General features: G+C 42.6%; 1 protein-coding gene across 2 annotated transcripts in view; it reads right to left on the reverse strand.

Annotated features, from left to right (window-relative positions):
• The window catches only part of LOC125437584 (glypican-5-like), a 495,530-nt gene that overhangs the window by 193,117 nt on the left and 278,128 nt on the right, over nt 1-24,285 (reverse strand). For both annotated transcript variants that reach the window (XM_048505298.1, XM_048505297.1), the window contains one exon: nt 10,724-10,844. In XM_048505298.1, coding sequence (XP_048361255.1) covers nt 10,724-10,844 — 121 coding nt within the window. The remainder of the gene's footprint in view (nt 1-10,723; nt 10,845-24,285) is intronic.

The raw sequence follows: 24,285 nt of genomic DNA on the forward strand, positions 1-24,285 counted from the left end.
ACAGGCAACCAGAGCACAGGCAACATTGGAATTTATGAAAAATAACTGTTAACAATGCAATCAGAAACATTGAAGTGGAAGCGTAAAAGTGGAAATTTGGGACCCAAACATGGATTGTAAATCGGAAACATTGCGATAGAATGGTAAAGTAGTGAGTATAGCGTGTGTTGCCGTAAAGTCCACCAAATGGCGCTGTTTTTAAAACAAAGCATGGTTATACCTGTCACAGGTGTTACACCTGTATCATAGTATAATAGTAGGTTTGTAAGAACATGCGCGTATTTGAATGCAACGTTGTATCAAAATTTCAAACCAATCAGTGAACAGCTTTCTGAGATTTAAGATTTTGAACAAACGAACATTTACATTTTTATTTATATAGATAGACTCTTTCTATGAGAACAGATGCACTGCAAAATGTACTTACAAGTTGCAGCATGTATGTTCATAGGCTAAATGAAGAGGACTCAACACATGGAGATCAGGGACAGTGGGTACAATCCTGATCCTTTCTCTGTCCATTAATTATTTGCATACTTGGGGGTGGATTCTGCCTAGGGCTTTCATCCATCCAGAGAGCAAACCAGGAACTATACCTAGGCCTGGAGGAAGCAACATGTTTGAGCGAGAAAACTCAGCCTGGATGTTCAGGTAGAAGAAGACCATACTGAACTCTCAAAAGGGGAGGGGCAGTATTCCAAGGCAGGGCAGGAATCAGTACTGCAGTGCTGGATACAGTTTCTTCAAGTATATGTGCAACACAGTGTATATTTTAATACAGTGATAACAAGAAATATTAAATGGCTATCAGAATTCAGACAACTAACTGGACCCACTATTACCCAGCATGCCAGCCCTGTATATACATGTGAAGATTAATCCCATGCAGAAGTGTTTGCTTCCAACTTGGAAAAAATCAGTTTTATTTCTGTAACAATTGAAGAAAATAGCTACAAATAGTCAAAATTGCTCAAATTTCATCATGAAATATAAAAAGATTACACGAGAAATACCATGCTGTCAATGGTCTTGTACTAGACAAAACTGTGGGTCCACCATCACATGTTAGAGACTGATTATCAACTAACTAATGATCAAACAGGAAATACATGTCAGCTATCAAATACTGCAGACATTAGATACTGCTGCATCAGATCTTACATGGAGAAATCAAATATTCCTCATATTCATAGAATATGTGTAGAATGTTTTACTTCAAAATTTGAATTTGATATCATTTCATATAAAATAAGGGTTGGAGCGTATTTGATCCATTCACCAACACTTCTTAGTTGATGCTTGACATGTATACACTCACAGTAGCATGATTCGTTATGTAATAACTCTTTTCTAATACATTTATATTCTTACATACAAATCAGATGTGTTCTTCCTGTCAGTGACAATAATCCCTCTGGTCAGTATGACTAAAACTTTCAATCAGAGGCGGAGTTTCCACAGGGACAAATGCCCCAGGTGGTCACCGTTCAGTCATGTGAAGGGGGGCAAAAATTGCCCCCCAAACAGCCACACCCCTGGAGAGCGGTGGCACGTGAACAGATGGGGCACAAGACTCAAAGATGTTCAGAATGCGGCGACTTCCCTTCCAAACCCAGTCGACTTATTTGGGGCCCTTTTCTAGGACCCATTGCATCTCCCCAGCAATGGGCTTTGCTGCTAGTAGATTATTTGGTCATGGTGGGAGAGGGCAGCCTCCCATATGGGGGGCGGGGCAGAAAACTCATATTTGGGTCTGGGCTTCATTTTCCCTAGCTTCGCCTCTTCTTTCAATGGATACATTTTTGGATGGGAAAGGCCCAAATTACATATTTTACAGTAATTAACAAAGAAATAAAGGAAACTTTAAACAATGCTTCAACTTAATGATCTGATTTTTGGGTGTGCAAAACAAATGTGTCACAGAGTATTTGGGGGCACTGATTTAGTACTCATTGTGATCTCACTAGGCGAAGCATTATTTATAACCAATGCACACAGCATTTCAAAATTCTGTCAAATAAATTCAGGATGTCTTGTGAAGACTGCTCAGGAAAACACTATCCTAAGTTTATCAAAGAACCCTTCCCCCAAGTGGTACCTGTATCTTCTGGTAGATTTGGAAACATATGTTCCAGTAGATGTGGCTTTGTCATTTATTTTAAAGTAGCTCAGTTTGTGAGAAGCATAGCTTGACTACACTAGGACTTCTTATGTACTACTCATAAAATATATACAACTTAGGAAACAAAATAAAATTAAACTGAGAAAATCAAATCAAAGCTTTGTCTGCAAAGAGACTGGGTTCTTCGAATGCATCAATGGAGTGTCAAGGAGAGTTTCAAGCGGCATATGACAAGAAAATAACCCACTTGAACGTAGGACTGATGCCACTGAGACTGTAGCCCATGGGGTTTAGAAAGAGGTTACTTATAGGTCTCATTAAGATGCTCCCAGGAATCAAATATGGAGAGGAATCTATTCTGTCTAATTAGTAAGGAAGGAAGTAGCAATGCTAACTAAAGTGGAGATGTAATTAGATATGCCACGTACTGGGTTAGCTGGACAGAGTGATCAATCAGAAATTATTCCGTGGATGAAAATGGGTATACCATATGGGAAGTTTAAACAAAGGGAAATCACAGGAGTGCTTCCTTCAATCTTGCTGATGTTATGAAACAAATGTTAATTTGCATACAAGCATATATATCTTATCTGGGATTATATTGATATGGCTTCTATGTACTGTTTCTTGTATTGTGTTTTTCTGGGTCAAGAAGTGAACTTGTTTTAATGAGCCAGATTTAAGTCATAGAGATCAATAAGATTTTCCAGCTATTAGTTTTGAGAGTAAAAGATCCCTTCATCTGTAGTTGTGCATATCTGGCACTAGTGCTGCTCATAGGACATGAACTTGCACTGTTCCTAAAGAAGAAAACCTGAGGGTGAGGTACTTTCAAACCAAAGTAAAATGCTAAATAGTGGAGTTAATTATACATCTTTCCTGTGGTAATACTCCAAAATGAGAATTTAGGCCCTCTTCCAGGAAATAACTCAATAATCACAAGAATGAACAGAACATAGCTTTTTTCTGGTGAGCTTTCCCACCTTTATGTTCAGTTATCCAAAGCCACTGGCAAGGCCATGATGAGGAAGGCTCAGCTCCAGGAAATGGTGGTGAATCCACTGCTTTTCCCAGTGTGTCTGCCCCATTATAGAAACAGTGAGGGCTGAGTTACAAGGGGCACTGGAAGTTGGTTCTATGTCTGCAGAACTGCAGCCCAGCATGACCAGCTGAGGGATGAAAACTACATGACCAGCTGAAAGATGGTCAGATGACTGTTTCTATCTCTGCAGTGAGAGATGGTCAGAGTAGTATGTGGCGACATCTCATTTGACTCACTATCTTCAACTTTCCAGTGAGTTTGCTCCTTGACTTATACATACCGGATGACTTATTCTTATCATCCCAGTTGAGGGAGTGGAGTTTAGGGTCTGCTGAATGCTTGTGTGTGGAATCTTCAGGTGGGATCTTGTTGAGGTGTGAAATGCTATCCATCTGTCTTTCATTTATTTTTGTTCTACCTAGATATTTAATGTTTGTTGATCGTGCAAAACACTTTCTTTATGCAAAATGTCCCATCACCATAATTTCTATCACCCAAATCCCTACTTACATGCTCCTAGACATGGTGGCAGTATGATGTATATCTTTATATGTGAAACTTGTGTCCCTTTTAAGATCTTACGTGTTGCTGGTGGTATACTGCAGAATCATATGATTGGCTGCAGGAATCATATGCACTGCTGTGGCTGAGAATGTGAGACAGAAGTGTTCTGAGACTCAACTCCAACAGGAGTACTTAAAGTTATGTAGTTTCTTTGGAAAGGATGTCACGAAAGTTAGCATTGATCCCTGGATGAGCACACGATTTTGACCAAGGATGTAGGTAAGGGGGGGGGGGTTTCTCAGGTTCAACCCCCCCCATTCTTGTCCGAAGCTCCGCCCCTCCGTTTGTAGGTTTTAAAAACATTTTTAGTGTTTTTTCGGTTTTTGGCTTGGAGGGGGCGCATTGTTTGGGCTAGCAGCACCAAACATTCAGGAATTGTTTGGGGGAGTCTCCCGATGTAACTACCCTGGTTTGGTGAGGTTTGGTTCAGGGGGTCCAAAGTTATGGACTCCAAAAGGGGGTGTCCCCATGCTTGTTTTCAATGGGAGCTAATAGAAGATGGGGGATACATCTTTGAGGGTCCATAACTTTGGACACCCTGAACTAAACTTCACCAAACCTGGGTGGTATCATTAGGAGAGTCTCTTAACAAAACCCTGAAATTTTGGTGCTTCTATCTTAACAATTGCACCCCTGACAGCTGGCACCCCCCAAAAAAATTTTTTCCCCCAGATTCTCCTTTTAAATCCACCTCCTTCGGCATGGATTTAAAGGGAGAATTTGAGGTCCTCAGTTTAGAAGAAGAAGAAGAAGGGTTTGGATTTATACCCCCCCTTTCTCTCCTGTAGGAGACTCAAAGGAGCTTACAATCTCCTTGCCCTTCCTCCCTCATAACAAACACCCTGTGAGGTGGATGGGGCTGAGAGAGCTGCGAAAAGCTGTGACTAGCTCAAGGTCACCCAGCTGGCGTGTATGGGAGTGCACAGGCTAATCTGAATTCCCCAGATAAGCCTCCACAGCCCAAGTGGCAGAGCACGGAATCAAACCCAGTTCCTCCAGATTAGAATGCACCTTTCTTAACCACTACGCGACATTGAAAGCGATGCTGTTTCAGGGTGGGGAATAATCCACCCCAAAACAGCATCACTTTCAATGTTGTTTAACTAGGGACCCCAGATTCTCCCTTTAAGGTGGATTTAAAAGAAGAATTTGGGCTCTCTAGTTTAAACACCATTGAAAGTGAGGTTGTTTGGGGGTAGATTCCAGCATTACAGCAGCTGCCTGGGGCGCAAAATTCAGATTTTGCACCGGGCTCCATTTTCCCTCTATACCTCAGCCCAGAGGGGAGGGCAGAAGGAACTGCCAGCTGCCGACTGGGAGCCCAGCTGGTGGGGGGCAGGGGAGGGCAGGACAGGGGAGTCTGCCATCCCCAGCCTCAGAGAGCTGCTTTTAAAAGCGCTAGGCCAGGGGCGGGGCTTGGGGATGCGTGGCCATGCCCTAGGGGCAGGTGGGGGTGTGGCCCCACCCCCGAACCCCCCCCATTAAAAATCTAAACCTATGTCCCTGATTCTGACTATGGCCCTTTCCACACAGGGGCTGAGGGGTGTGTGTGTCAGCATAGTTTATGCCGGTGCACCCCCACGGGACCGTTCGCATGGATGGTCCCACTGGAAGCGGCACTGGTGGCACAGCCTTCACACAGGCTGCACCGCTCCCAAACCCTGCTTACGTCCTGTCGCCTTTTGTCATGCTGTGGAGGCCAGGGGACACGCCCCCCCTGGCCAGAGCGACGACCCTGGAGAATGAGGCCCGGGGAGCATGTCTCCTGGCCTGCACAACACGACAGAAGACGACCAGAGGTAAGCAGCATTTGGGAGAGCCGGGGGAGAAACGCCGGCTTCCACCCGGTGCCGTTCACATGGCACCGAATGGAAGCCGGCATTTGCAAAAAACCTTGCTCCCTGAGCGAGGTTTGAAAACACCATTTGGGTGGGATCTGAGCACCACTGCAGCGATTTGGCAGAGGCGGCTGTGCGAACGGTCCCCACCAAAACGGTGTTTTACCTGCCCGCGGCAGCCGCTTTTGGCCTTTCTGTGCAGAAAGGGCCTAACTTCTGCCAATCCTCTTCATATCTTCAACTTTATTTAATTGCTACACGGTTAATAGTCTGCTGGTACAGTAAAAGCTTTGTTATCTGGCACTTAATTATCCAGAATGCTCAATTAACCAGTACCACCCAAAGTTAAAGGTAAATCTCCTTGTGCAATCACAGGGTCATTCCTGACCCATGGGGTGACATCACATCATGACATTTATTAGGCAGATTATGTTCATGGGGTGGTTTTCCACGGCCTCCCCCAGTTGTATACCTCAGCAAGTTGGGTACCAACCTTGGAAGAATGGAAGACTGAGTCTACCTTGAGTTTGCTACCTGAAACCGACTTCCATTGAGATCCAATTCAGGACATGAGCAGAGCTTGGACTGCGGTACTGCAGCTTACAACTCGGTGCCATTGAGGTTCCTATGGTGCAAAGACCAAACTCTCATCCCTCAACCACCTGTATTAGGTGTGTATATTGTGTGTACAAATCTCACTTCTGCCTCTTCAGCTGGCCAGCTTGATGCCACCAGACACTGCTGGGTTTCTGATGTCATCCTTGAATGTCTCTCTCTTCATCAGCCTGCCGTGAGCTCCCAGGGGCCAACTCTGCCAGAGGTCTCCCAGGCAACTGGCCGCCTGCTTCTCTGTCTGCTATGTAGGATACCTCTGTGGCTTGGAGGGAAGGGGACACAGCCCATCAGACATGAGGGCTGCCACCATGCTGTTCCTAATGGACTGGGTTCCATCCTGTCACATTCTTCTGGGTAACAGGCAGAACAAAGCAATTTGAGTATTCAGCACATTTGATTAACCGGCAACCTGATTCCCATAAATGCCAAATAACAAAGCTTTCACTGCATAAGTGTTCTAGATGCGGCCAGCATAGATTCGCCGATGAGGGACAGCCCAGGACTTACAAGTACTCCTATCCCTGGATAAGGAGAGGATTGTTCTATTTGTGTATGGCTAAAATTAGGAAAATATCCTGAGAATATACATATTGACATAATCTGTGTGTCAGTTACCACTATATGGTTCAATAAATAGAACTTCCAAAATTGTTCTGCAGTATCTGCATTTTAGAAGCTGCTCATGAAAACAACGGTTGAGGTTCCATTAACATGTTGCTATCAATGCACAGCTTCTTCCACTGCAGTTCTAAAAAGGACTTTACATCTATTTCTTATTTAACCTGCAAGCTATGTGAGATATACTATTATTCAAGCGTTTAAATAATCCGCTACTCTCGTTGAACTTTGTTCATATCTCTGAAAATTCACATATTTGGCCTTTTAAAACTGAGAATGGAGGTATTTTCAAAATGTCAAGATTAGTTGTATTTTATTACATATATTAAGGATGACATTCTGCTGTGGTTTTAGGGGCTAATAGCTTAGGTTTCTGCCTGCTTCTCTTGATTTTAGTATTATTTTTAAAGACGTTTTTCTGACATTTTTTATTGTTTTAAAACTATATAAATTATTCCAAAAATGCTTTTGTCAACTCAAAGAATACAATTGAAAATAAATAAAGTGGAGTGAATCCATACGCACACCATTTCTACAGTTAACAAAAATTACCATCACTTTACCATTTTTTCAACAGCTTTCTAATGTAATTCCTTACTTAAGGATTTTATGTTCTCAGGATGATGCATTAACAGTGAAAGATGTTTATTTTTCCAGCTTAAGTGTACATATGTACTAAAAAAAGAAACAAAGAAAAGAGCCAGGAGACGAGGTAAGCGTTCAGGGACAGTGCAGGGGAAATGGTGCCTTCCAGCCGCTGCCATTCGCACAGCAGGGGTTGGAAAATGCTGCTTCCGAAAAACCTCACTGGGGAGTGAGGTTCGGAAGTAGCATCTTCGTGCCGCTTGGGGGTTGCGAGGCTGGCGCTGCTGCAATGCAGCGGCGGCGCCCGTGCGAACCCCTCCCCAGGGATGCTGTTTTTAGCGTCCCTGGGGCACTCTTTACCGCCCGTGTGGAAAGGGCCAGAGTTAAGCAATATATGTTATATAGGCATATATTACATGCACACCTACCAATATAGTACCTACACAATTGTTTTTCAAAAGGATAGGGAGCATATGCCAATATACATGAGATTTGCAAAGAATACGTCAGTGTGGGGTAGTGGTTAAGAGCTGTGAACTCTAAACTGGTGAACCTGGTGTGATTCCCCACAACTACACATGAAGCCTGTTGGGTGACCTTGAACTAGCCACAGTTCTCTTAGAACTTTCTCAGCCCCACCTCCCCACCCTGCCTGTGTGGGGAGAAGAGAGGAAGGAGTTTGTAAGACGCTTTGAGACAACTGAGAAAAGTAAGGTATAAATCCAAATTATTATTCTTCTATTCCCCATGAACAATTATATACAAATATGCTTTAATGAAATTCTGAGTGGCAGTTTTTATTCCTGAATTAATCCTACCCTGAGAGGAAAAACCCAAGAAAATTGCTAGGTATGTCTAATGTTTTATTTGAAAGCTTAAAAGAGAAATGAAACAACTTCTCTGATGCTTTGATCTTTGAAAAAATATTCACTAAAATTATGTTCAAAGTAATTAATATTACTTAACAACAAATCATCTTAAAGCAAAATCAGTGTTCTATTTAATCCATGCAATCAATTACATTTTACCCATCTCAATCTGTTAGAAGTTGAACTTCACTTAAGGATACTTTTCTCCTAAAGGTCAACAGAAAGTCAAGAGGGGGGGAGAAGTAAAGAGGGAGAGAGCCACTTATGAAAAATGTAATATGATGTACATTGGATGATTTAGATGACACTCTGGCTTTAGTCCTACTCATGGAGGTGGATCTTCCTCACTTTCTGATTCCTATCAGCCCCATGTAGATGTTCCCCAAAAGTAGATGTTGGTGTTAGGCAGCCCTTACAGACAAAACACCATGTGGCATGGGATGGGGTACAATGAGGATGGATTGTTGGTTAAAATGAGGATGGATTGTTGGTTAAAAAATTATCCCCTCCATTAAATTTTATCTTTCATTTAACCTTATTTTCCCTGTACCGCATGGCACTTTATCCATGAGAGTTTCTCTTACTTTCAGTGTTGGCTTTTGGGGATTCACAGGGAACTACTGTGGGAAGGGGAAGGTAGGAAAGATCAGCCTTCTCAAGTGCTTTGTGCTTGCCATTTGTAGGAACCAGGCCCATTTGGGGAATCAGTCTGGTGATCAGAAGATGCCATTCTTACCATTTTCTAGAAGCAAGAAGCTACAAGAGGCATACTCAGTGACTTGCCCGAAAAGACATCTCAGTGTTTTCTGTTGAACGCCTCCAGGCCATACCGCAAAATCATTTTTAAAAATTGACTTTGAAAAAATGTTTGCCTTATAACACACAGAACTGAGGTTTGACAGAGAGAAATCTGAAACATTCTTAGCATCATAAAACTAGTCATAACACTAAAACTTCTCTTTGCTGTTCTGGAGAACCCCTATAAGCCATCACATTGAATCTCAGAGACAGAAGACTGATAAGGTAATTTGAACCATGAGTTTAAATTACATAATTTCTTTCCATACTAATCAGCACAATCAATATTACAGCCAGTAGCAAATGTCAAAAGTCACCAATTACCATATTCTCTAATAGTGAATGATTTGGGAGGAGATGCTACTGTGTCATTACAAATTCGGTGGATGCTCTTATCAACTGGACACAAAAATATGCTTGCACTAAACGAAAATCGATGGCTGTTAAGCATGTTAAGGAGTTCTGACTAATCTGGATTGACACCATCTCTGTGACTTGCAAAATGTTGCACTGTAGCAATAGTATTATGGAATCATAATACATTCTGCACTGACTGACTGAAATTCGGTGTAAGACAGCAAAGCACAAACCACAGAGCTCAAGTGAAACACTTACGCAAGCACACATTCATCATGTTTTTGGCATGCCTACTGACAAGCCATCTTTTCATTTCAGTTGGGAAAATTAAAAATAATCTTCAGAAAAACTTTACATGATTTTTAAGCACTATAGTTTCTAATTTGGCTCTGACTTAGTTATCATAAGCTGTTTTGAAATCCAAACACTTTTTCCAGGCCACTGAACCATCGTAAATCCAATCTAAAGGGCTCAGAACATGGAGCGTGACACTTCAGGACTACCAAAGTCAGTCTTAGTGTAGTGCTGCCCCTGTGCCTGTTCCCACCATTTTCCCTCTGTAGTTGCTTCGGGAGTGATCACCTGGCCTCACAATGGGGGTGGGCCTCTTCAATTGCAGGTCCTGATTCCCCTGGCTATATTCCATCTCAGCTGGGTGGAATCTCCCTCTGGCCCACGACTGGCCCTTTTATCCTCTCCCTCCCTCCCTCCCCCTCCCTTCCCTTTGCCTGTGATTCCTCCCTTGCTATTATTATCCTTCCGGATGAGGAGGCCTGCTTCAGTGTGCCCACCTATACTCTGCTGCCTGAGTCACACCTCTGGCCAGTTCCATGGGAGCTGGAGTTTTGGCCCTGGTGGCTAGCCCTGGGGAGCCCTTGTGCTGCAGGCCAGGTGACTCCTGGTCACCTGAGACCTCCTTGCAATGTGGGGTGGCGGAATTCTGCTTCGCTGAGACTGTCAACAGCTGCCCTTCCCCCACCAGAGACATCCTGGCCAGCCCCCTGCTCCCCAACCCAGCAGCCCTGTAAGTGCAGGGAGGCACAGGGAGGATCCAGAGAAATCAGGAAGGCAGACCTCAAACACTTAAGATACTGTAAGCAATATTATAAATTACAGGATGTCACAATGGCTTGATACAGCCTTGTCTGGTCAGATAACATACTGTGTTTTGGGGGTTTTTTTGCCTCTCCTAGTGGAATCCTAGTGAATGAAATGGAAAAGTTTCATTTTAACTATGCATACCATGGTGTTTAGAGATTTCTTCACTCCTTAGACTGAACACAAAATGTGAACTGTTCCATTGAGAATTGCTTACCTGATTAAAATGTTGTAGTTTATCAATTAAGATGCGGATGTGGGGGTCCAGTGCTCTGACTTTCAGTTCTGGATTATTAATTTGTGACTTCAGGCCATTGGTGACCACTCTGCTTGTATAGCTGTATTAGAAAGTGAAATAAAAGATTACAGTTAGAGAAAAACATCTGTAATTTTAAAAAATTAAGGCTTTGGAAAGATTGAAAAACCAACTAAGAGAACAAACATGGTCCATTTTTAAAATGAGGTAGAAGTGTTGATTCTTTATCTACCAGAACATAGTATCATGTTAGGAAGCTGAAAGAAGCTAGGCAAACACTGTGGACTTTTGTGCACATACTACTTGCCTTGAGGCTGTTTGCTTCGTAATCGGGTTTTCCTGTGTTTTTTTGTTTACACAAGAGATTGAGCAGGTCCCACAGTTCTCAGGTCCTTTCAGTAGAGACAAGCTGGCCCATAACATTAGCATTTATTTGCAAGTTTATTGCACCTCTTACAACCATTAGTATTAGTCACAAGAACTAGAAACTGAAACCAAGACCTCTACCCAGTAGGATCAAACTAAAACACAGAGAATAGAGAAGGAGCAGAGTCTTCTATTCTATACATAAATTCACAATAAATGTACCACCCTAGGAGAACCCTTTTATCTTAAAAACTCTTTTATCTTTATCTTAAAAACCCTTTTATCTTAAAAACCCACTCTTAAAAAGACCATCATTAGATCCGAGGGATCTGGCCAATTACCGCCCCGTCTCGAATCTTTCATTTCTGGGGAAGGTAATTGAGAGAGTGGTGTTGGAGCAGCTTCAAGGTTTTCTGGATGACGCGTTGGCTTTTGACCCCTTCCAGTCCGGCTTCCATGCTGGGCATGGGACGGAGACTGTTCTCGTCGCCGTCACAGATACACTCCGTATTCAGCTTGACCGAGGCGGATCAGCGCTGCTGGTGTTGTTAGACCTCACCACAGCGTTTGACGTGGTCAACCATGACCTTTTGACCCACCGCCTGGCCGCCTCTGGAGTTCGGGGCATGCGGCCCCTTCACAATGGATAGTCTCTGTTTCTCCGGGCCGGACTCAGCAAGTGAGAGGTGCGGGGATCAGGCCACTCCTGGAAGTGCCTCGGGCTTCAAGTGCGGTGTATTACCCAGGGGCTGTTATCCCCCCTGTTGTTATTATTTTCTAACATCTTTACATGCGAATTCCCTTGCTCAGCTGGTACAGGAGTTTTGGAGGCTGGCCTGCCATCCAGTCACGCTTGATGACACGCGCAGCTCATATTCTGTTGATGGGCGGGAGCAACACGCCGCCCCTGCAGCTCTACAGCACTGTTTGGAGTAGCGGTCGCTGGTTGGGTTTAGCGACAGAGCAGGCTTAAACTGAATCCATCGAAGAGCCCGGAGGATCCTCTTTGGCTTGGCCTACGCAGGGGGGTGGTGGGATTTTCCAGCCTTGCCCGGTGTGGGGGGAGGAGGGGGTCACATTGGGCGCCGTACCCCTTCCTCAAGCTTCCGCCCAGCCTGGGGGTCCACCTGGATTTGTCTCTGTCAATGGGAGACCCAGGGTGGCTCCATACAACCCGGGCTGCTTTTTTTCCACCTTTCGCCAGGCCCGGGCGGCTGGCTCCCTTCCTCTCCTGGAAGCAGGACACACAAGCCACTGCTGAGTCCATGCAACGGTCATCTCCAGGCTAGACTCATTGTAATTCGGGCTCCACGCTGGCCTTCCCCTTGCATCTGCTGATCCGAGATTAAAATTGGTCCAGCATCGCGGCGGCGTAAGGCCATTGTTAACAGGCAGCGCCACCTGGGAACATATCCAACCTGTATTGCGTCAGCTGCACTGGCTTCCAGTGGAGTTCCGGATCACCTTCAAGGTGTTGGTGTTGACCTTTAAGGCCTTGCGCGGCCTGGGACCGTCGTACCTTCGAGACCGCATCACCCCATATGTCCCTGCACGGCCTCTCCGGTCGGGGGAGGCCAATTTACTGGTGGTCCCTGGCCCTTCAGTGGTGCGGCTGGCCTCCACACGGGCCAGGGCCTTTACAGCCCTGGCCCCGGCCTGGTGGAACGCTCTTCCTCCAGCTGTCCGGGCCCTGCGGGACCTTGGTGAATTCCACAGGGCCTGTAAGACGGAGCTGTTCTGCCGGGCCTTTGGAGAAACCAGCCGCTAATAGTGCCCCCCCTCCCCCCCTGTGGCCCTGACATCTAGGCCACATACCATCTAACGAGACTCGCCATGCCTCCCTTCCCAGGGGAGAGGGAATTTTAAATCTGGGATATTGGGCGCCAACCACATATTATTGAGATTGTGTAAATCAGATTTCTAGTTTTATCGCTGCTTTTAAATGTTTAACTGTTTTTATACTGTCATTTTATATGCTGTACACCGCCCAGAGCCCTTCGGGGATGGGGCGGTATAAAAGCCTAATAAATAAATAAATAAATAAATAAATAAATAAATAAATAAATAAATAGATAGATAGATAAATAGATAAATAGATAAATAGATAAATAGATAGATAGATGAATAAATAAATAAATAAATAAATAAATAAATCTACACTTTTAAAGAGTCCTTTTTTCTTATCTAAAGTACACCTGCCAGTCTAACAAGGGCAAAAGTTTAAATTCTATATGCCTTGTTATTTTCCTGCAACCAGGGTCAGACCGGTCCCTTCCTGCAACCAGGGTTAGACCGGTCCCTTCCTCTAGAATTAAGCTAGCAACCTTTTTTAAACACACACATAAGCCCTTCTAATTGTGCAGAAATGGTGGCCAGAAGTGTGGGAAAAACTGCTGTTTGGGTGAGCTGGGGAAGGTAGGACAGAGCTACAAAACCCAGATGAAGAATTACACTTCCTGCTTTACTGTTTTGCTTTGTGGGGAAAGGTGAAACAACATTTGTGCCAGCATTTGGAAACCATGCTTCTCTGCACTGCCCTGTGCTGGCTTTGGAAAGGACAAAAAAAAACCCCTCACCAATGCATAAAGCAAAGTCTACAGCTAAGGAATGGTAAATTGGCTGTGAGGCAGAATGCAAGTGTGTAAATGGCCAGAGATGTTAGCAGCAGGCCACCCAAAAATGCCAGCATGACAGAGTATAAATCTTGGAGAAACCATAGTGACAAATACATTGGTCAGCCAAATGTTGCAAGAGTCAGCCTAATGTAATGCTATTACCATGACAGCAATAACCCACTGATCCAATATGGGAGACTAAGATTTCTCACTAGGGTTTCTCATGAAACCAGACATTTTTACAGCTTATACAAGCATATTTAAAACCTCATGGCCTGATGACAGAAAACGAGTGAGGTAATGCCACAGACGTTTACCCTGAGAAAGGAGGGGATGTAGCTGAAAACCCATCTCCTCCCAATATTGATATCAAAAGTAACAGAAATCCTGATGAAAATCTACTTTAGTTCTGTTGAGGCAAAAAGGTAGTTTGAACCTTTCAAGTAGAAATTTCATGTGAGCTCCCAAAGGCATCTGGTGGGCCACTGCGAGTCGCAGAGTGCTGAACTAGATGGACTCTGATCCAGCAGGCTCTTTCTTATGTTCTTAAATTGCACTTGCTAACTTGAGCAGGAGGCAGAAAGTACAACAAAAGTACAACAAAGTACAACAGAGAGTACAACAAAAGAAGTGCACTTAAAGGGTGGAAGCCTGGACTTTAATCTTACTGGAAACAGAGAGAGTGCCAGAATCCTGATCCAATACTATGTTTTCCCAACTAGTTCAACTGTCACTGCTGGAAGAGAAAGTCTCCTCCTTGGTTCCAACACTATTTCTTCCTACTTGGGAAAATGGAAGAAGTCGTCGTCGTCATCATCTTTTTTCTCTTTCTCTTCCTGTTCTTCCTCTTCCTCCTTCTTTCTTCTTTGCCAACAAAATGGTGTGCACCTTTGTGCATGCTTACACAGTGGAGTATGATTGGAAGTAGGGATGCCAGCCTCCAGGCTTCTCCAGAATAGCTGTTCATCTCCAGAGTACAGGGATCAGTTCCCCTAGAGTTTTGGATGATCAACTCCATGGCATCGTACCCCACTGGGCTTCCTGTCTTCCCCAGGCTTCACCCCCAATCTCTAGGAGTTTCCCAACCTGGATCTGGCCACTTTATTTCCCATTCCCCACTGGTGGCTAGGGGGGAATCTGGCAACACTAGAGCTAAATATATTTGGAGAAAATGTTAGATAACCTTAATCAGGATACTCAATAATATTCCAGAATGCCTGGCATTTTGCCAAAGTGCCAGAAGGGATGACCTGGCAACCCCAGTTGGAAGGCATATGCTACAGCAAACTGGTTGAAGATAGGTAGGTCTGGTTCTGACCAAGACATAACTGAGGAGCTTTGTGCAGGCCACCTTTATTTCCACAAGGAAAGGAAGTCAGATTATAGGGGTTAACAGATACAGTCATGTGAGCGTGTGAATGTTGAGGGCATTTGTCCATGAAGCAGCAGTGGTGCAGTGGTTAAGAGCAGGTGTACTCTAATCTGGAGGAACCAGGTTTGATTCCCCACTCGGCCGTTTGAGCTGTGGAGACTTATCTGGGGAATTCAGATTAGCCTGTGCAGTCCAACTCATGCCAGCTGGGTGACCTTGGGCTAGTCACAGTTCTTCCTACATACCCCTCAGGGTGTTTGTTATGAGGGGAGAGGGAAAGGAGTTTGTAAGCCCCTTTGATTCTCTTTACAGGAGAGAAAGGGGAGATATAAATCCAACTCTTCTATTTTTTTTCCTGCAGCCTACTGACCAATCATAAAGGCAACTTATATACATTTGCACCAGTACAACTGTAACATATTTCAGTGGGCATTTTAAAAAGTAAACTATTGTCCAAAGAAATGACTGTCTGAATGTACATTCCACAAAGATAAACCACCTCATTTTGTAAACCTGGCTTAAAATCAATCTGCCAGCTAGAGAACTGAGAGCCACAGTATATGATCTAATTCAAGGGCATTCTTGAAATTCTGGAGTATTTAAGTATTTAAGGGGGGGGGAGTATTTAAGGGGTCAGTATTTAAGGGGGGAAATTTACATGATTTTGACCTGAGCTTCTCTTTAAACGTACAAGTTTGTTTGTTGCAAGGATGAAAGCAGAGAGAATGAAAGAGTGCCAAGTATTTGTGCCAAGATGAAAGGCTTGTTTTATTGTTTCATTTTTAAGTTCAAGCAGCACTGAAATAAATAGCTGAAAGCAACCTCGAGCCAGTTTCGACGTGTATTGTCCCACTGAGGGCAATAGGACTGCAGCACTGTCAGTCATCTCTGTAGTACAATTAACATATTTACATTATTCAAATAACCAGTAACACTTTGTCTCAGCTAGTCTCTTCTTAATGCATAGCATCAGTTGGTTTGACTACAATGTTTCTAGTACAGGGGCTTGTTGAATAAGTTTAGTTTAAAGGCTCCATACTGCTCTTCTCCCCAGTTAAGACCTAAAGCAGGTTACCTCGTCCTTGTCAGTTTGGGTGTTGTGATCCTGGTCACTACATAAGATTGGTGACCTGTAGATATTTTGCTCATTACAGCAAGACAGCTAAGATAGCTGCTTCCTCAACAGGATAGAGCAAAAGAAGAAGAAAAATAAGGACCCAATTAGTAAGCCATACATTTCAGAATGATTGAAAGCTTCAGGCACACCCGGCCAATAGTGCCTGTAAATGCAAGGTACTGAAAATCATAGCAGCCAATATCATTAATGCATCAGGCAACAAAAAGGCCAAGTGTGCTGGCTGTCTTTTCACTCGCTGTGAGTAAATTGGCTTTAATCCAGGGAGGGCTGTGAATCATAATATTTTGGTGAGCATTGATCATCATTATCCTTCATCCTATTCTGGTACACACAAAAAGCAAGCTTCTGAGTACATAAAATAAGGGAAATATACTAATTGGTTTTGGAGGATTATTTTGGAAGCATAGCTTTGCATGTGAGAGGGGGGCCAGAACTCCATTAGACAAAAATGCAGCCCATTTTTACCCATCTTTCTACCTTGATATCTGACTGCCACTGCTCTCCACATGCTTGGCCCAACCACTGATTTCAAGGCAGGAGCCCTTACTCCTTACACTAACCAACTTGTTTTCAGGTAACACCAGCAACCAGGCTACTACCAGCAGAAGAGTGTCTTGTACACGATACTGAATAAGGGATTCATGGTAGGGTTAAGAACATAAAAACATAAGAAAGAGCCTGCTGGATCAGACAAGAGTCCATCTAGTCCAGCATTCTGCTACTCACAGTGGCCCAACAGATGCCTTTGGGAGCTCACAGGCAGGATGTGAAAGCAATGGCCTTCTGCTGCTGCTGCTCCCGAGCACCTGGTCTGCTAAGGCATTTGCAATCTCAGATCAAGGAGGATCAAGATGGGTAGCCATAGACCGACTTCTTCTCCATAAATCTGCCCAAGCCCTTTTTAAAGCTATCCAGGTTAGTGGCCATCACCACCTCCTGCAGCAGCATATTCCAAACACCAATCACACATTGTGTGAAGAAGTGTTTCCTTTTATTAGTCCTAATTCTTCCCCCCAGCGTTTTAAATGTATGCCCCCTGGTTTTAGTATTGTGAAAAAGAGAGAGAAAATTCTCTCTGTCAACATTTTCTACCCCATGCATAATTTTAAAGACTTCAATCATATCCCCCCTCAGACGTCTCCTCTCCAAACTAAAGAGTCCCAAACATTGCAGCCTCTCCTCATAAGGAAGATGCTCCAATCCCTCAATCATCCTCATTGCCTTTCTCTGCACTTTTTCTATCTCTTTGATATCCTTTTTGAGATGTGGCGACCAGAACTGAACACAGTACTCCAAGTGTGGTCACACCACTTCTTTATATAAGGGCATGACAATCTTTGCAGGCTGACAGACTGCACCCAGCATCCAGCAGGTATCTTGGTGGGTAGAGACGTGGCAACTAGAATGTTTTGTCTGCTGTTACATTACTGGGAAAACCAGTGTAGGGTTGATCTAGGAATCTCCAGAAACTCTTTGGTAACTATAGAATTTCCAGCAATTCCCAGAGATACCTCATGTCACTTCTGGTTTTTCCCCAGAAGTGATGCAGCAGCACAGATGACATTAGTAGTCTTCTTTAAAAACTCACACCATTTCTCTGAGTAGTTGTGGGAAAACTGGGAAAGAGCTCTCTGTAACTGGCATGGGAGCCATAGGTGCATCATGAAATTAAGCCTTGGACATGTTTGAAATGAACCTGGATGCAAAACTGTTGCAACTTGGCACTACTGTGGAACAGGGAAGAAGGAATGGCTATAGTGACCTTTACAAAGAAGTTCTGTATGTGTGGTTGCCCTTTTCAATTTTTAAATTATTTTATTAGGGTTAGGGTTAGCCCAAGTCCAGGCTCAGGGCAGCTAACACATGTGAAACAGTGTTTCATATACAAACAACATTTCATATACAAAATTAATACTCATTATCAATATTCCCTGCACACGTGTGCAATCCCACAGCTGTCGTAATGGCTCAGAACATCTATCAAATAATCAAGGCATCCTAGTCATAAAATGAAATCACAGACATTTCTTTTTAAAGCAAAATGCAACCAAATATGGGACAATGCCTTTCAGCACCTCATTGGATAGGATTTACCAATTTTCCAACTCAATGAACCTGTGAGAGAATTTCACTATTTGATGGTAGAAATCTCACCCAAATTTAATTATGCACCTAGATCAGCAACACCTTTTCCATAGCACATATTGAAGGTCTTCCTATAAATTATGTGTGGTTGGCTGACCCAATATTAAAAAAATGTCCAGTTCTTTTGTGCAAGTCTTTTGTAACACTTTCCCCACTATAAAAGAATCAGGGAATAAGAATGCTCAACCATTTTAATGCTATGAAAACAAGAGAGAAATTGGTTGATTGTCCAACAGTACTATTAATAAGAGAGAATGGTTTCACCAGGCACCCGTTTTGAGGAAGACTGAGGAAGACCAGTCCCTAAAAAGAAAGCCAGACCATTCACACAGCCCATCCTCTCACACTGGATAAAATATTCCACCCTTAAGAGTTCTGATTTACGATTGTTATTGTTAGTACCAGGTTTGTGGGGAGATCTTTCTTTAACCTTCATAGTTAAATCCCGCCCACCCTACCCCAACCCCGGTTGTTGCTGCTTCACTGGTGTTTCTGTGTTTGCTTTCTGGTTTTGGTTGGTTTTCTGGCAGGTGTTGTTGTTGGCACCATGGGTCTGTAGGTCTCTCCACATTAGTTTATAGGGAAGCTTCTGGGGGCCCAGTAGCTGCCCTATTTCAGGGTACCATCCTTGGTTAGATTAAACTTAGAAAGATGTTTCAGTTTTCTTCTTTAAAACAAAATGAGCCTCAGCTAAAAAAAAAGCAGGCAACACTGAACAACTGGAAATATTATATTCTTCCTGATAAGCTTTATGAAAATATACAATGTAGGTATAGAACTCAATCAGCCTTCTGTGTGGACACGGTAATCAGTGCAACGTATAGGAGACACATACTAAATCCATGTGAAACCCATGTAAAACCCTAGTCACGCTGTATGAACATCAGATTTGCTGCTTGTAATGCTGGTTTTCTTCTCAGTGGGCTCTCCGCATACTCTTGTAATACTGATGTTTTTGAAATTAGAATAAGTTGATTTTTTTGAATTTATGTGTGAGTTTTGCAACTGCACAGTTTATGACATTTGACATTCATATGCCAAGAAAGTGGAAGGTAGTGGCTGTTAATGCATGTCCAGAATTTACTGGATTGCTAGTAAAGTTGCATATGCCCCAGGGGCAGGGCATGCATCATTTCAAATGGTATTTCGTAGGTAAGTGCTGCGTTCATGTCTGTGCAGTCAGCGGCATTCATCATCAGCCTAGGCAACTAGCTTGTAGCAACTGTTGACATACTGTGAATCACAGAGCAAGTTGTCCTGATACATGGCATACACAGTGTGACACACAGGGGCTTAGATCCACTATAGTGTTTCCACAGTTGGAAGAATTTCTGCCTCAGGATCATGAGTTTGTCATGCTGCCTCCCAGTTGAGCCCCAATTTATTTTCCCAGTGTTCTTCTTAAAGGATGGTCCAGGAATAGCATTTTGGGCTGCAATGAGAAGGAGATACCAGAAAGTTGTGCTCTGCAGGCAGATATCCTTCAGACCCTGAAAATGCCTGTCCTTTTCTAAAGATGTGCAGATTCATATATTTCCGGCTCTTGTGGCTCATTTTTGTGTGTGAAGGAAACAACGGAAAGACTCCTCTAGATTCAGTAATTTAAAGACTGCTATGCAGAATTAAGGCAGTTTTCAGATAATATCCTTAAAGTGCTCATGAGTAAGTAGCAATATTAGTGAAGGAACGTGGCATCAATGAGAGGAATGAAAGGACTACAACAATTTTAAAGAATTATTGAGTAAAAGTCATGAAATGACAAGACAGAATAGAGCAAAACAGATAAATCTTTTTAATATTTTTAATAATGTACTTGCTATCACAATTGAGTTAATGGGCGTGCTCAAACTTTCCAGAGTAGCAAATTAAGTGAAACCATACAAAGTATTTCCAGCTACCTTCTATTCAACAATGCAACTTGCAGGCAGTATTATAAATTTCTGCATCCTATGCAGAGGCAAGTATTAAAGGTTGTCAGAATTACAGGGACAGTATGGCAACACTTAAATCCCTTAGTGCCGTATGGCTGCACTGTATGGGTGAAACAGTTCAGCACAGAATGCTACAAAGATTAGATCTTCTTTTCTTAAATAAATAAATAATATGTCCACAGTATAAATTTCATAGCAGGGAAGAGAGAGTGCAAATCAAGTAGAATCCCATTATAGAAGGTTGATACGTCTTCTTGGCAAGAGAAAGGGGGCAAAGTTCCAAATCCCTTTATAGAAAATCTGGTTGCATAAATGTTGATATTAGATTTGTCAGATAGTACATAAACTGCAGAGGGGCGGAACTAGCGATTCTTTTGAAGAACTTGTTCTTATTTGTATATTTTTATGTGGATTTCATAAGATCTTGGTTGTAGCTTGTTCAAAAACAGCCCCTTGAATAAATAAACAAGGAAAAACACTTGCTTTGACACATCAAAACCATTGTTTCACTGTCAGATAAGTTGTTCAGGTGTCAAGATTTTTTAAAAAAAGGTTGGACTAGTTACCACAATCCAATCTTTATGACTAATTATTGTCATTTTGCAGTTTTTCCAGTTTTTTTGCTTTCTAGTTTGTTTTGCATGTGTGGATCTGACTCATTATTTTTCAGAAGAACAGCTGTTAAGTAATTTGAGGGGGGGTATGTGGACAATATTTTACATTTCCCTTCATATGTTTGAAGAATCACTGAGACTTGTCTTTCATAGAATCACTCATTGGATAACGTACACTTTTAGTATAATAATTTTTCATGTTATTCAGTTGTATTTTAGCAATATCACAATCCACTAAAATAACACGCTTAAAAGCAAGCCCTGCTTCCAAAGCTGCTTGATCTATTTAAAAATGGTAATTTGTCCACAGCTTTAAATGAAATGATTTGAGCTGATTTGCATCTGTGCAGTTTGCAACATTCATGACTGCATAGACAGATGGCCAACAGGTATTGTTGGCACACATTGAAGAAGACAGAGAAAAGTAATGTGCAGGAAAGACAGACTGTTTTCAGGATCTGTAGACATTTAAAAGAACCATTTCCTGTAGCTCTTTTCTCCCTCCCTCTCTGGAAAAGAAAATTTGAAGCTTTATGAAGGGAAGGATACACTAAAAGAAAGAGAGGAATATCTGTGTATGGAGCAGGTGCATTTTGGAACTGTCCTGTCAAGTATTTCCAAATGCCTACTGAGCAAGTGTTTGGCTGGGATGCTCACAAAAAGATGAGCCATCCCTGGCTGAGTAAATATAAACAAATGGACAGTTTGTCAGAAAATTGGAAATTGCATCAAATAATTGGATTCCTCTTGTCAGTTACTGAACTACATCAGATATCTGAACTGTCTGGCATTCTTATGTAAAATTATTTCCCCCAAAAGTGTAATGGCTCGATCATGTTGAAGCACCACTGCAAACTGTCATTTCATTGGCTGGTCTCAGGAGTGGGGGGACACACATAAATTCTCTAAATATAGTGTAGTCTTCTTGAAGTGTCATTGGAATTTAATAATTTTGGAGGCATGGGCTTTTAAAGTTAATATGGTGCGATCAACAACAAAATGCTATGGATCAGTCTCAGGTTGCCCAAGGGCAGCTTCAGCCCTGCCTTTGCAGCCATCCTGGTACAAGCTCTCCCCTTTCCAAGCATCAGAGTGGGGATTCTGGGGCACTCCTTGCAAACAAACCCTCACAGTTCCGAAGAGGGCAATAAAAGCTGCCCATTTCCCGCCATTCTTGAGGTTCTGAGAGCATGCCTCAGGGGACTACTCAAGCAGGAAGGATAGGGGATGCAACATGAAGATCCCAACTTATTCCCTCATGCAGTCCCACACTCTTCTTCCTCTCGCTTGCAACCTCTCAGCTGCACCGGGCACAGACCCTCCTTTGGCCCAAGTAGCCCACGCAGCAGGGTGGATGGGCAGCCTCCATTGTCCCCTTGAAAGTGCTGCCAGCAGGCAAGCTTCAAGACATGAGGTGAGAGGCAACATCAAAAAGGCAATCAATATCTCGCAACATAATCTTGTGAACTCTTCTCCATTATTTGTTTTCCAGTGTTTTAAGGACTCCATGCCATTTTTAAAAGCTTCTGCAGATTTGTAAACACATCTATGCAATTCCTAATTAGTCCTAATTTGCAGGCTCTTCTCTTTGCATGGTAGTGCCAAGTTGGGAATTAGATATATGATATTGTCAATGGCTCTTCAAAGGAAACCACAGTCCACAGTTTGCAAGAGCTGAACAAGGCTCTTAACGTGAAGACATTTTGGAGGACATGGATTCATAGTCATGATTCGGCCATGAGTCCGAAGCAACTTGATGGCACTCACCACACAAATTGTTGATGTGTGTGTGAAGGCTTGTTTGAAAAGGGGTTCTATCTTTTGCATTTTTGAATGTGTGTGTGATATTAAATATATTTTATAAGATGTCTTGATCATTCATTAAATAGGACTTAGTTTTCTAACAGACTATGTTTATTATGAATTGTGAGCTGGGCTATATAAGCATCTTTCCCTGTCTCTCAACTCAACTTTCACATCTTCTCTTGTTCTTGTGATTGCAGCTTACCAGACAGCCAAGCAGGGATTTAAGAAACCTCCTATGTTTGCCTGTGGTCTACAACTACAAAAGCAGAGAGATTGCCAAGCATTTGATAAGCCACTACAGATGGATGGTAGACTGCATTTGGCCTGATGGGTCACATGTTATACTGTCTTAGCTTCATAGAAGGAAAATAAGTTTTGAAATAAAGGTTGTTCTTAATTACCTTCCTGTCAGCTTGAACTTAAATGAATGGAAGCAATATTGATTTTTTTTAAAAAAATTCAAGACATATATTATTATAGATGGATATAGTGATATAGAGCTAACTGTTTTCCTTCTAATGGTGTTCTGTCTGGTTCTGTCAAACTATTAACGGAAATGTTAAGCTATATTACATTTCTTTGAAATTCATTTTAGAACATGGATGAAATCTTGGCTATGCTTCCATGGATTTTGATGAAGATAGGAACTTTTTATTGTCAAGACTTGTGCTAACAAACAAATAAATCTTGTTCTTCAGTTTGAACTCCAATCCAAAATAAACAAAATGGTTCACAATGATATTACTTCAAAATAAGTCATAAGGTTGGATTCTAGAAATCCATGGATTTTTCCAAATTCTCCTCTCTCCTGCAGTCCTTTTCTATCCCGGAAATTTTCAAGTGGGATCCTTGCATCTAATGGTGAATTTTCAAGTGGGATCCTTGCATCTAACAGTGAATGTTCAAGTGGGATCCTTGCATCTAATGGTGAATTTTCAAGTGGGATCCTTGCATCTAATGGTGAATTTTCAAGTGGGATCCTTGCATCTAATGGTGAATTTTCAAGTGGGATCCTTGCATCTAATGGTGAATTTTCAAGTGGGATCCTTGCATCTAATGGTGAATGTTCAAGTGGGATCCTTGCATCTAATGGTGAATGTTCAAGTGGGATCCTTGCATCTAATGGTGAATTTTCAAGTGGGATCCTTGCATCTAATAGTGAATTTTCAAGTGGGATCCTTGCACCTAATAGTTATGCGGGTTCAGGGGCTGCACTGTCAAGACAAGGCTAAAATTTACTTTTTTCTCTTCTGTCACTGCAGCTTTGCTGACAAAAGAGGCAAGAAGGATCATTTTGTCCTTCTTCCACTCTCCACAACAGCTTCTCCACCTAGACCCACATGGCTATTAGTTCACATAGGTCCTGAAACCCGTAAGAATATTAGAACTGCTGGAGACTTATTCATTTTACCGATGGATCTAGAACTCTCTCATTACCACAGTTTGATTCAGGTCTTTAGAGGCAAGGGAGAATGGAATGGGCTCAGGGACATGATAAAATGGCACTGAGGTGGAAGTTCAGGGATGGAACAGAGG

This window comes from Sphaerodactylus townsendi, linkage group LG08 (assembly GCF_021028975.2).
Source record: "Sphaerodactylus townsendi isolate TG3544 linkage group LG08, MPM_Stown_v2.3, whole genome shotgun sequence".
In the NCBI taxonomy this organism is placed as follows: domain Eukaryota; kingdom Metazoa; phylum Chordata; class Lepidosauria; order Squamata; family Sphaerodactylidae; genus Sphaerodactylus; species Sphaerodactylus townsendi.